The sequence below is a fragment of the Diabrotica undecimpunctata genome, chromosome 3, assembly GCF_040954645.1.
Source record: "Diabrotica undecimpunctata isolate CICGRU chromosome 3, icDiaUnde3, whole genome shotgun sequence".
In the NCBI taxonomy this organism is placed as follows: Eukaryota; Metazoa; Arthropoda; class Insecta; order Coleoptera; family Chrysomelidae; genus Diabrotica; species Diabrotica undecimpunctata.
This window is the reverse complement of record NC_092805.1, coordinates 109,397,332-109,409,740: the sequence shown is the minus strand read 5'-3', so window position 1 is coordinate 109,409,740 and position 12,409 is coordinate 109,397,332. Positions and strand designations below refer to the sequence as shown.

Genomic DNA, 12,409 nt, shown 5'->3' with positions numbered 1-12,409 from the left:
ATTTTATGTTTATTATAAAAATTTTTTAGTTTAAAAGTCAAAAAACTATCATTTTTTGCACATGAAATACGATACATTTCATCTGCACACGAAATTAAATAAGATCGCCGGAAACAACTATCCCAAAGTTTAGAAGATACAAACAGACACAGGATATTAGAAAATAATGAACAGTTAAAATAATGGAAAAACAACATGAATTATTTGAAGATAAAATAGTAGAACACTATACAACCAGTGCTGTAACAGATCCATCTATAACAGAAAGTGAAGTTACATGAGCAATACAAACGGAAAAAAAATGGAAAAGCACTTGGCCCCGATAAAGCAAGTGGTGAAATACTAAAGTTATTTCAGCAAAAGTACGTAAAGCTCTTACTCCATTCACATTACGTAAACATTGTTATATGCATTGTTCTTTAATTGTATCCTGTTTTTTTTTATTGATTCATCAGCAGAAGTTATAATTCTAGAAATAAGAAACTAGATTTAGGATAGAGGACTTTAATGCACATAATATTCAATTAAACAAACTTTATTGATACGGTGTTCAACATGGAGTAAGGTACAAATATAATCTTAAGTACCTAATATTACGAACAAAACAAATTTCTTTTAAATTTTTGGTATACATTTTGATTCCAATTAACAGTCTTCAGTCCATGACATCAGAATCCATGAAGTTTTCGATGATATTTAGATGTTTGCTGTTCAATGTTGTGTGTCTGCTCACTTTCATCCAATTTTGGAATGTCTACGTCGTTCTCATCGAGCCGTTTAACATCTTGGAGCTCTAAATTTTGAATAATACACATCAGTTTATTAGCACGACGAGCAGCGACTCTTATAGGCCTAACTTTCATATCAGTGTGCTTGTTAACTTGTTTATGGATCTGTTCGATGTGGCGATTTAGTGACTTGATAATAAAAACCAAAAGATTTGCATGTTCGACTTAATAACTTCAATTTTAGCGTCAGACAAAAATAATCGCAGGGCATTTGCAGAAAATCTTTGAGTGAAACATTTAAGCGTAGAACTAAATTGACTAAAATATTGAAAAATTGCCTTCCATCATCAAAAACCAAGTCATCAACTGTTTGTTTTACTTTTACTCGTGGTGGAAGAAACCTGTCGTCTAGTACTACAAATGGGCCACTTCTTGGACAACAGCATTCTTTTTCTACACTTTACAATTTGAAATAAGTATTGGTTTTTACGTATAAGTTCTGCATATCATTTAATGTCTGGGAAATGAGGAAGGTCTTATTTGCCCGGAACAACATATTTTGCAGTAACATTATAGCCAATAATTTCTATTGAACTCCATACGTCAGCTAACATATTTTCTGCAAACTCGAAATTGGATCTTATTAATTGTAATGACACGTTCAAATATATATATATATATATATATATATATATATATATATATATATATATATATATATATATATATATATATATATATATATATATATATATATATATACTATCTACTATCATCAGAGTTCTTTGATAAACTTGGTCCATATGCAAATTTCTTGATTTTTATCTGTGATGATGTTTCTCTGTTGATCTGTGTTGAAAGACCAGCTGCTTGTTTATGCATTTTAAACGTATCGTGTTTTTCTTTCAATAAATATATTTCTTCACACTGTGATTTTAACCAATTTTCTTGGGCCTTTCGTATTTGTGTTCTTATTTGTCTGTGAATATTGTTGTACATTCTTGTGTTGTTCTTTAATTTTTTTCTTTTTTCCATGAGTTGCAGTATCTTGTCATTCATCTGACTGTTCTTTTTCTCTTTTTTCTATTAGATGTTCTTATCTAATCTTTAAAAACGTCTCTTTTGTTTACTCACATTTTAGTCTTCTCATATCACATTTTTGTTACTATTCTTTTTTGTAACCTTCTTAAATCTAAACCGATATTTACCAACAACAGGAACATCATCTGACGATATGTCAGTACCATATATTTGCTTATATTCAATAAAAATACTTTAATTTCTTATTACTATGGTTTAAATATTTATTTACTGTAGATGTTATTGGACAACCTATAGGTTTCCAAAAATTGAAAAATCACGTTCATAAATGTATACGTATCCAGTTTTCTAAATGCAATAAATGAAATAAAAGAGAAGTATAAAAACGTCAATTGTAATATTAGCCATTTTCTAATTTTTATAATAATTCTTATAGCCGACATACGTTTGACTCACATGTTTTGATTTATTTCCTATAATAAGAATGATGACGATGTGCAAAGATCCGGCGGATCGACTTGTATATATATATATAAAAAAGACTATAAGTCACAACGTTTTTCCAGTCAGAATAGATGGAAAACTTACAGAACGTATAAAAATAGGCATAGGAATAAAACAGGGGGACTCATTGAGCCCTATGCTCTTCAATTTAAGTGTTAGTTTAGATTTAAAATTATAAAACACAATAAAACACCGGAAGAATGGAGAACGGGCGAACTAATTCTACTATTCAAAAAAGGAGATATAAAACAGCCAGAAAACTACAGAGGTATAAACTTGTTAAATACTAACCTAAAACTTACAACTAAAATTTTACAAAAACTAATTAATCGGAGGATAAGTTCAGCAGATGAACAGGGTTTTCTTAATGGAAGATTGTATACAGATGCAATATTCGCCATAAAGCAAATTACTAAAGTATAACAGACCAGCATTTCTGTGTCCGATTGACTTAAGAAAGCATTTGGCAGAGTAAGACTCAAAGATGTAATCCGACTTCTGTATAATAGAGAAGTTCCCCTAAATATTATAAAAATTATCGAAAATATCTACCAAAACAACAAAATGGAAGTCAGAATAGATGGAAAACTTACAGAACGTATAGAAATAGGCATAGGAATAAGACAGGGGGACTCATTGAGCCCTATGCTCTTCAATTTAATCATGGATGAAATCATCAAAAGCGTTAACAAAGGAAGAGGATACAGAATGGGAAGCAAAGAAGTAAAAATACTCCGTTACGTTGACGACGCAATATTGATAGCCCAAGATAAAGATAGTCTACAAAGACTGGTCCACAGATTTAACTTAAAAACAAAAGAATTTAATATGATAATATAATCTCAGAAAACTAAAACAATAGTAATCAGCAAAAATCAACCAAATGTAATATAGAAATTGATGGCATCTGTATTGAACAAGTAATGGAAATAAAATACCTTTGAATTTACACAATATTTACATAATACAGGAAGTACGCTAAGAGATCGAAAGAGAAGTGAAGACATTAGAAGAATATGTAACGTACAGTGTATAAACACAACAAAAAAACATAGTGTATGGACACAAAATAGAAAAAAGAATGGAATAACCACATAAGCAGAATGGGAGAGACCCGTGTTGTCAAATTAGCAAAAGATAAGGCACCAATCGGCAGAACCAATATCGAACGACCGCGCAAAAAATGAAGTGACAACCTTCCATAGAGGTATTAATCCGTCAATGAACATGCAGAATTGCTTATGAAGATGAAGCAGAAGAAGAAGAACATACCAATAAGCAAGGGCAAACTGGGTATTGCAAAAAAAACATGAAAATAATATATTCATAGAGCATGAATCCATAAGTAAAATAAACAGAAATCACTTGGGATAGTTTGAGCACGTACAGAGGATGGGAAACGAAATATGGCAAATAGAATATTAGAAACTAAAAATGTGAAGAAACGAAAAAAGGATGAGCAAGAAACAGTTGAATAAATTATATTATAAAGCAGGTAAAGCCAGAGCAACGATCTACACAGAAATAAAAATGATATCGAGAAAGATAAAAGATTAGAAAAAGATAATAGACACAACACAAGAAAAATCTAAAACCCTAGGGGGTAAAAAGAGTTAAGAGAAGAAGAGGAGGAATTTCCAAATCACGAACATCACAAACTATTCTAATACTTTGCTATACTGCAACATTGAAAAAAATAGTTTTGTCATTAAATACTCGACTTTGTTTTTATCAAAATAGGCATTTTATTACCGTCCTTTTGACATTTAACAAAAATATCTATAAACTTTCATTAAACAAGAAAAACGATTTCGTCTTTGCTATGTATACACATTCCCGTAAAAACAGTACGCCACATGAAAATTGGAAACTTCTAGACGTGTCCCGTGTCCACTTTACTCGATAGTTTGAAAAGCAAATGCTTCTTCATAGACTTTTACATATCCGAGGCACAATTGATTGTAATTAAAATTACAATCACAATTACAATTACAATTAAGATTACTATTACAATTAAATTTTGTGTTTGAGAATACATAACCTCAACTTTGGCGGTTATACACCTTTTTAACAAAATTCTTAATAGTCCAGTAGTCAGAGATTTGATTTCTGAAAACGAGACAAAATGATCGATTTACTTAAAATCTGTGCGCCATAGAAAAAAATGGTTCAATTAAAAAATGTAGCTAAGATAATTTTAAACAAAAATGTTTATTAGCCCTTTTTGTATAGAATAAACCGTTCTCTCAGAAAACAGCGAGCGAAAACAATTTTAAATCAAATTTGTATCGACTCACATAAAATGTATCACTTTCATTCACCTATCACTATGGAATTTCTCATTACTAGAGTCTAATCTTCAAAACCTATAACTTACTTCTTTTATCGAAAAGAAGCAGTTTTAAACATTTTAGATCGTTTGTAAAAAATATAGTGAAAGTTTAAATTCAGCGTTTTTAGGCACAATTCAAATGCCTTACGTTTGTTGCCAAAACTCAAAACCGAAATTGCATGCTATAGGTTTTGAAGATCAGGCTCTAACAATGAAAATTCCATAGTAACCGATCAATGGAAGTGATAAATTTATGATCTCATAGAGTCGTAAAAAATGGCAAAAATGATGGCTCTGATCAAAAGATATCGAATTTTTATCGTAGAGTTGATACAAATTTAATTTAAAATTGATTTCGCGCGCGTAACTTACATTCAAAATCCGGTCGCTACAAGCGTTGTTTATGAGAGAACGGTTCATTGTACATAAAAAGTGTTAATAAACGTTTTTGTTCAAAATTATCTCAGCTACATGTTTTATTCGAAACATTTTTTTCCTCGGCGTACAGATTTTTGGTAAATCGATTTTTTCCGTTTGTCGCCCTCTTTACTACGGGCGGTTTTAGGGAACAGGGTGGTAGGAGAGGAAAATTTGTTTGGATCCTTTTGGGGTCCCAAAATTGACATTTTCAGCAAAATTCAGCTTTTTCGTATGATTTTTAGAGGTTCAATGGTATTTTCGTCGCTGACGACTGGACTATAAATAATCTTTTTGGAAACAATTTCCGGAGTGGAAATAGAAACGTCAAATTTTGTCAAGTCAAAAGTCTAATTTTAATTACAATCCATTGTGGCTTAATCCCATATAAACATAATATTTAACTTAGACGTGCCACAAGAAAACAGTTTCAGAACGTTGTCAATGTTGATATTATATTGTAATTGTTGTATTGCTGTGTAATTAAAATTGGAATAACTATTATTTATTTTCAAATAAACCAATTTATATTAGTTTATATAAAAGTAACAAAACACAAGTTTTGTTTTTTTTTTAACTCAAATTGTAATAAAATGCGATCTTAATCTCATAGCAAGTACCTAAACAATTGTCTAATTCACAATTGGCACGAGCACACGGCAGGATTTAAGGATGGGTATGAGAAGAACTACAATATAATTATGATATTTATTTCTACAAATTATATACCGTTTAACCCCAAATTTGATATACCTATTTGATATAATTCAATACGGCGAATTTTAAGCTAATTTAAATAAAAAAATATTGTAGTTTCATATTTTGTTTAAAAGTTAATTACTTCTTTTAAATTGTTGGTAAGTCCAACTCTGTTCAAGCAGTACCGCATAGCGCATGAGCCGTACATTCAAATATTCATGACCTTTATCATTTATCAATTCAAACATAACCTGTTCTCCAAGATTTATTTAATTGTCGGCAAACCGCAAACCCATCAACAAATTAAATATATGTCAATGTTATTTAATTTAGTCAACAAACGATTGAATATCAGAATAGTTCGAAATTTGGTTACAACAATGGCCGATAAAATTGTTAATATAGATGAAGTAGAAAAAGTTGCAAATGATAACAATGTGTGGATTGTGGATGTTAGAGAACCAGATGAAGTAAAATCATCAGGTTTGATTGGAAAAAGTATTAATATACCCTGTAAGTAAACAATGCAAAGAAACTCCAGTTATGTCAAGACATCTTGACTTTGTTGTAGAGGATCCTTATATAATAATACATTTTTCCCCTATTTATACTCCCTAACCTGGAATTAGTTGTTCCTGATGTTTCATCTGCCACTGCGGCAGAAATTATCAAAAGAAATTCAGTGGTACATGCTATGTGGCTCTTTGGTGATCTTCCTTTATGATCAGTTGTGCTATTTATACCATTTGTATACTCAATACTGGCCAAGAAAGCCTACACTATATACTCAATACTGGCCAAGAAAGTCTTATAATATGTTTAAATAATTGAATATAGATCAATTTCAGAACAAATATTAATAACTTATTTTAAGTTATTTTCTTAATTAGATGCTGTTCTTTTCATGCTTTTTTCAGACACCAGCTAAATTGGTTCAAATATTGTGTTCTATCCCGTCTTTAAATTCCTCTCCTTATCTGGCTAGAATTTTAAGTTTACATAAACCCTTCTCATTCAATCTGATCTTTGTGAGTCTTATTTTTTGTCAGGAGATATTGCATTTGTGATATTTTGATATTTCCCAAATTACTTCTATAATGCTTTCCAGATATCAATTTGTTAAGTGTAGTGTATGTTAGAATTTATACCAGAGTAGAATAATACTTTCCATTAAAATTTCAATTGTTTGAAAAATAAACATTTTACGAAAGACAGTTAAGATTTAATATCAATATAAAGCTCCACCATTTTGCTTATACATATTTCGTCCTTTTGGATTCCTCAGAGCGAACTTGTGTAAGCTTAGCTTTTTCTTTAATTCATTTTGAATTGAAGTTCTATTGGTATTTGAACTGTTGTTTTAACTGATGTAGTTTTATTTTCTTAATAAACTGCATGTGAATATTTTTTTGCTGCTAAGTTATAATTCATATTTTTTTCTGTATTGATAAACTTTTGGCTTGGACTGAAAGTTAAGAGACAACAGACAAGAGACAGACAGTTTATTAACAAAATAAAACTGCATCAATTTTTGAGATATTTTATAGATTAGTAATTACAAATAGAAAGTTTTTAATCAAAATTAAGGGATATATCGATTATATTATATGATAATTATTTATGATTATTATTTTTTTTTTCTATTAAAATCCTACAACAGTAAATTTATTTCAACTATTAATAAGGTGTCATATTATAATACCAAATATGTACTATCTATCTAGATAACAAACAATTTTGGACCATTACAAACCCTGAATACAATGTACCATTACAAAACATTGATATGAAAAGCCTACATATTCCTTAATATTGCAACAAATACAAGAATTATAAACATTTTTTGTTGAAATTGTCTACTGATTATTTGATTTTAGTGGGAACTGTCAAAGATGTTTTAAAGGATTCTTCAAGTGAAGCTTTTCAAAATAACTATGGACGTCCAAAACCAGAAGCTAATTCTCCTTTAATATTTTATTGCATGAAAGGGGGACGTGCTGCAAAAGCAGCAGAATTGGCAGAATCACTTGGATTTAAAAAGTATGTTTTACAATACTATATTAAGCAACATTATTACAGAAAAAAATTATATCTTCAAGTAAGATTAGATTATACAGAAGTTATTTTAAAAAATATTTTCTTGTGGCAATTTACAAACACATATATTAAAATATATATTACATGTAATTAATGCTTGTCTAGTTTGCTATTTCATACTTAGTCAATTTAATGTTTAATAATTTTAATTGAACTAATTTAAAATGTTTCAGTGCCAAATATTACCAAGGTAGCTGGACGGAATGGTCATCTAAACATTCTTAGGTACAAAATAGGCAAAAATGAAATGAAGTGAGACTCTTTTATATTTTAGTCTGTAATGCAAAAATAAAAATTTAGAAAAAATGTTATTTTTTATTTCTGTTCTATTTAGACTGATTAAAAATATAACACATTCCTGAATTTTCAAAAACTTAAACAAAATTAAAAATATAAATTAATACTAAATTTGTATGAATAATTCTTACGTTAAGAAAATGTGATTGGTCAAGAATTATAAAATTATCATACATATCCAAAATATATGTGTATTAATAAAAGTTTTAAGTGTATTAGTAAATATTGCAAATTGAAACTTAAAACATGTAGAAGTAATATTGCTGTTGTCAATCAACAACAAAAACTTCACTTACCAGATGTAGATGCCAACAATTCTTGCTTCAGTTTTTCTTTAATATCTGATGATATGGGATCATAGGTAAGATTATTCAGTTGTAAAAATTTCATAACTCCTTGTTGGTTTTGAACAATAAACCTTAGTTTAAACCACTCAAGTTCCCTACTTAAAAACCACCTTCTTAAATCATCTGATCGGCAATATGCAAGCCTAAGGATAAAATGTGAAAAATGATCCGCTCTTCTTGCTTGTATATCTTGTTCACTTTGTCTACAAAAACAATAAATAACAAATTTCAACTTATAACAATATAATTTTAATAAGTGAATTATTCTTTTGTATTGAAGATGTTGGAGACATATTGGTATGGCAAAAAATGCAATTCATCATCTCACTAAAGTTTGGAAAGACAGATCTATCTTTCAAAATATCAAGATGAGACTGGTGAATGCCCTTGTATTCTCAATATTTTTGTAAGAGGCAGATACTCTGACTTGGATTGCCAAAAAATTGATGCCTTTGAGATGTGGTGCTGGAGAAGAATGCTGCGCATACCTTGGACAGCTCATAGAACAAATGTTTCCATTCTAAACCAACTCGAGATTAAAAAAAGCTGTCTACAATATGTCTGCAATTTTTCGGTCACATGGTTCACAGAGGTGACGATAGTTTGGAGAGATTAATTGTTTCTGGAAATGTTCCAGGGAGAAGATCAAGGGAGCGGTCATCAAATTATATGGTCCGACCAAATTAAGAATTCAGCTGGATACTCATTCTGTGAAGCTTTCAGAGCAGCTGAAGATAGAGACCAATGGAGAAAAATTGTTAGGAATATTGGAAGAAATCATGATCCTCAGTAATGGGGAAACGACAAGAAAGAGAGAGAGAGAGATTGAAGACATGCTTAATGGATAAAAATGCAAAAAAGAAGTTATTAAAGTGCTTAGATTAGTGTCTATTATGCACCAAAGATACTAAAAAATCATTTAACAATAAAAACTGGGCATGTCAGGCCATGGAGTTGAAATGTACCAGATTTATAGTATACTTCGAAATAATGTGTCCTCTATTCTTTATGCTGAATGTGCCAAACTGCCTGTAGTCAATACCCTGATCTGCAAGCTAATTGCCATTAGCTATTGCACCTAATCGGCCATAACGTTCTTCACTTTACTTGCCATGAGTAAAATGTCTTATCTTTATCAGTGATCTTTCTTAGCCTCTTCTTAATTGGAATCACTAAGTATTAGACTTCAGATGGCCACTACTTTATTTTCACTCTTCAAACTACCACACCTATATTTCATCTACTTCCTAATATCCAAACCCATGCCCAAGAAGACAACCTCAACTAATACAAAGAAAATACAATGGAGGAGAATACAGCTTTCTTGGGGTATGGGTACACTGGTCTACTTAATTTTTTAGATTTGACCCAATTCTTGGGAAATAATATGGAGAACATTATAAAACCAACAGTACAAAAAGTGAGAACAAGAATGGCCTTAAGGTTATCAGTGAAAAGGAGATGCTATACACAACACATGAAGCAACCACTAGTATAAATATACTGGTATCTGAAATATTCATACTTAAAAGACTGCATTAGCATAAAACATGCTAATAACCTGATGCATGGATACAGGAAGCAGGATGGGAAAATATTGAACAGAATCTATAGAATATAGGCATAGTAAGTAGGAGATTGCCACTGAAAGAACTGTAAATCCAGACAGAGAGTGGTGAAGCAGACTACAAACTGGTTCAGATTAAGGATTTATATCTTCAGGAGACTACATGGAGGTGTCCTGGAAGATCTGGCCAGATACTGTCTTTGGCAGTAGGCATATGACAAAGTAACAAGATTAAGGGTACCTCTTGTGCAGAATAGCTAGGTTCGTTAAGAACTGGTATAAGTGTGGAGAAGATGGATACGATGATTAGGTCTCTAAACAAAACCCATTCTGGGGATCTACTGATTAAACTTAAAACTGGGGAGATGACAAGAGAGATCGAAGTCAGTTAAGGAGCAAGCTGACATTTAACTGGGGTGAATAGAGAAAGAGTTATTTGTTTGAGATAGGGATCACTGGGTCAGAGCTAAGAGTAACTATTAAGAATGCTATTGGAATGGAAGAATACTAGTGTTTAGTTAAGAAATTGTGGATTCCATTGAGGCAAGATACCCAGTTAGAAATGACCTGGAACCCTGCACAGTGTATGAGGATTGGCCAAATTGCTGCCATCTGTACTGCGAGGAAATCTAGAGCTGTGTTTTTTTTTATACCAGAATCTGAAAAAGTGGGTGGCCTATCCTAGGCAGTGCATGGCTTTTGGAGAGGCTAATTGACAGTATATGTAATGATGAGGGTGAAAGATTGCTAGGTATTGACCACTGGTACAGGAGCTATTGTGTTTTAGTCACACTACGCAAATATCACTTCTGGCTCAGCTCTGTGTTGAGAAATTTTCTAGAAGCAGAAGACCATCTCTAGTGATAGGGCTGTGATAGGACAATATATTTGAACTAGAAAGGGATAGAGGTGGTTGATCCAAGTATTTTTGTGGATCAGGTCAAACTGATACACGTAAACAAAAATACCTGTTAAAAAATACTGGTTTGGAAATCAGTTTGTTATCATTCGTTTAATAGACATCTAAACATAACGATAACATTATTAGTATTTTGTTAGATTTCTTGATAGTTATTAAAATGACTGTTTGACCACAAATACTTAAATTACTTTTATTCAGAGATTGCATAAAAAATGGCAATAGTCTTGTCTACTTCACGCCAATTGCCATCTGTTGGTATTTCTCTAAAGCTTTGTAAGTGTATGCATGATTGTAAGTATGCACGAGAAAAATAAGGACAAATGCAATGAAACAATTAAATTGTTATTTATTTTTTATGTATATTTGTCGAATAGTCCACTGATCGACAAGCTTATACAATTTCCTGATTAATATGAATAACAAATGAAAACGCATAATATGATTATAATAAATTTTAGGAGTACTACATGAACAAGTAAAAATAAATATTTGCAAATAAAATGTTATGTATTTAATGATAATTTTTGACAATGGTGGTTTTATAGATATGGATGAATGGGTGGTTTTATAGATATAAGCGTGTATACTGATGATCTTGGCTGTGACTGGAATAGAAAGGGAAGGTAGATACAGGGATTAAGAAAATTACACTATGGATGAATGAAAAGGCACTAAATTTGGCTTTATCAGAGGCAGTTTTGTCAATAGGGTTTGAAAACTGTGTTTGGAGTTACAGGTTGTCATGAATAACTGACAGTTACCTTTAGTTGAATTTACAGGGGTATCTGAGAATCACAGTGCACAGTGTAGCAAGTTGTTAAGAGAGCAGAAACATATTAGGTGTCCTAGATAGACTGAAGGTTTATTCAGATCAAGTGTAAAGATTGCTGTGCTTGGTGATGCATTCCATATTCTTATGAAGTGCAGTATTAGCAGAAACAGAAGACTAACTAAAAATATTGATTAACATATTATCAGAAGAAAGTCACAGGCTGGACTTGGACATTAACTTTTCCAAAACCAAAATTCTGGTATTCCACAAAAACCCCCATGAACAAGTTACACCTAACATACAAATAAATGGTATCATCCTTCAGAGTTCCCAAAGCTTCATATACCTGGGCAGAGAACTAAATAGTCAACTAGACCACTCAAAAGAAATTAGAAGATGCATTGAAATAGCAATATCAGTCTCAATAAGATTGATAACACTAAAGGTTATGTGTGGTCTCTATTACTATATGGCTGTGAGACCTGGACATTAAAACAGTAAGTATGACATCAACAAATTAAAATCATTTGAAATGTGGATGTAGTGCTGAATGCTAAGAATAAGCTGGACCAGCAGAACTATGAATGAAGAAATACTGAGAGCAATGAACACACACCCTCATCTGGTCAATACTATCAAAATTAGAAAGACGTCATATCTAGGACACATAATGCGCCATAGGGAAT

At 31.3% G+C, this 12,409-nt stretch overlaps 2 protein-coding genes across 2 annotated transcripts in view; one reads left to right on the top strand and one right to left on the bottom strand.

The window, feature by feature from the left end:
• The window catches only part of LOC140437213 (DNA primase large subunit-like), a 33,904-nt gene that overhangs the window by 19,180 nt on the left and 2,315 nt on the right, over positions 1-12,409 (bottom strand). Inside the window, exon 2 of the mRNA XM_072526590.1 lies at positions 8,412-8,665. Within this exon, the coding sequence (XP_072382691.1) occupies positions 8,412-8,665 (254 nt within the window). The remainder of the gene's footprint in view (positions 1-8,411; positions 8,666-12,409) is intronic.
• On the top strand, positions 5,954-8,128 carry LOC140437214 (rhodanese domain-containing protein CG4456-like). Its single transcript, XM_072526591.1, has 3 exons — positions 5,954-6,234; positions 7,599-7,761; positions 7,992-8,128. Exons 1-3 carry the CDS (start codon positions 6,033-6,035, stop codon positions 8,041-8,043), a joined length of 417 nt encoding a protein of 138 aa, XP_072382692.1. The 5' UTR covers positions 5,954-6,032; the 3' UTR covers positions 8,044-8,128.

Coding starts and splice junctions, on each gene's coding strand:
- LOC140437214 (XM_072526591.1), top strand. CDS start 6,033: ATGTCAATGTTATTTAATTTAGTCAACAAACGATTGAATATCAGAATA. Junction 6,235..7,598: donor AAAAAGTATTAATATACCCT/GTAAGTAAACAA, acceptor ATTTGATTTTAG/TGGGAACTGTCAAAGATGTT. Junction 7,762..7,991: donor GAATCACTTGGATTTAAAAA/GTATGTTTTACA, acceptor AAAATGTTTCAG/TGCCAAATATTACCAAGGTA.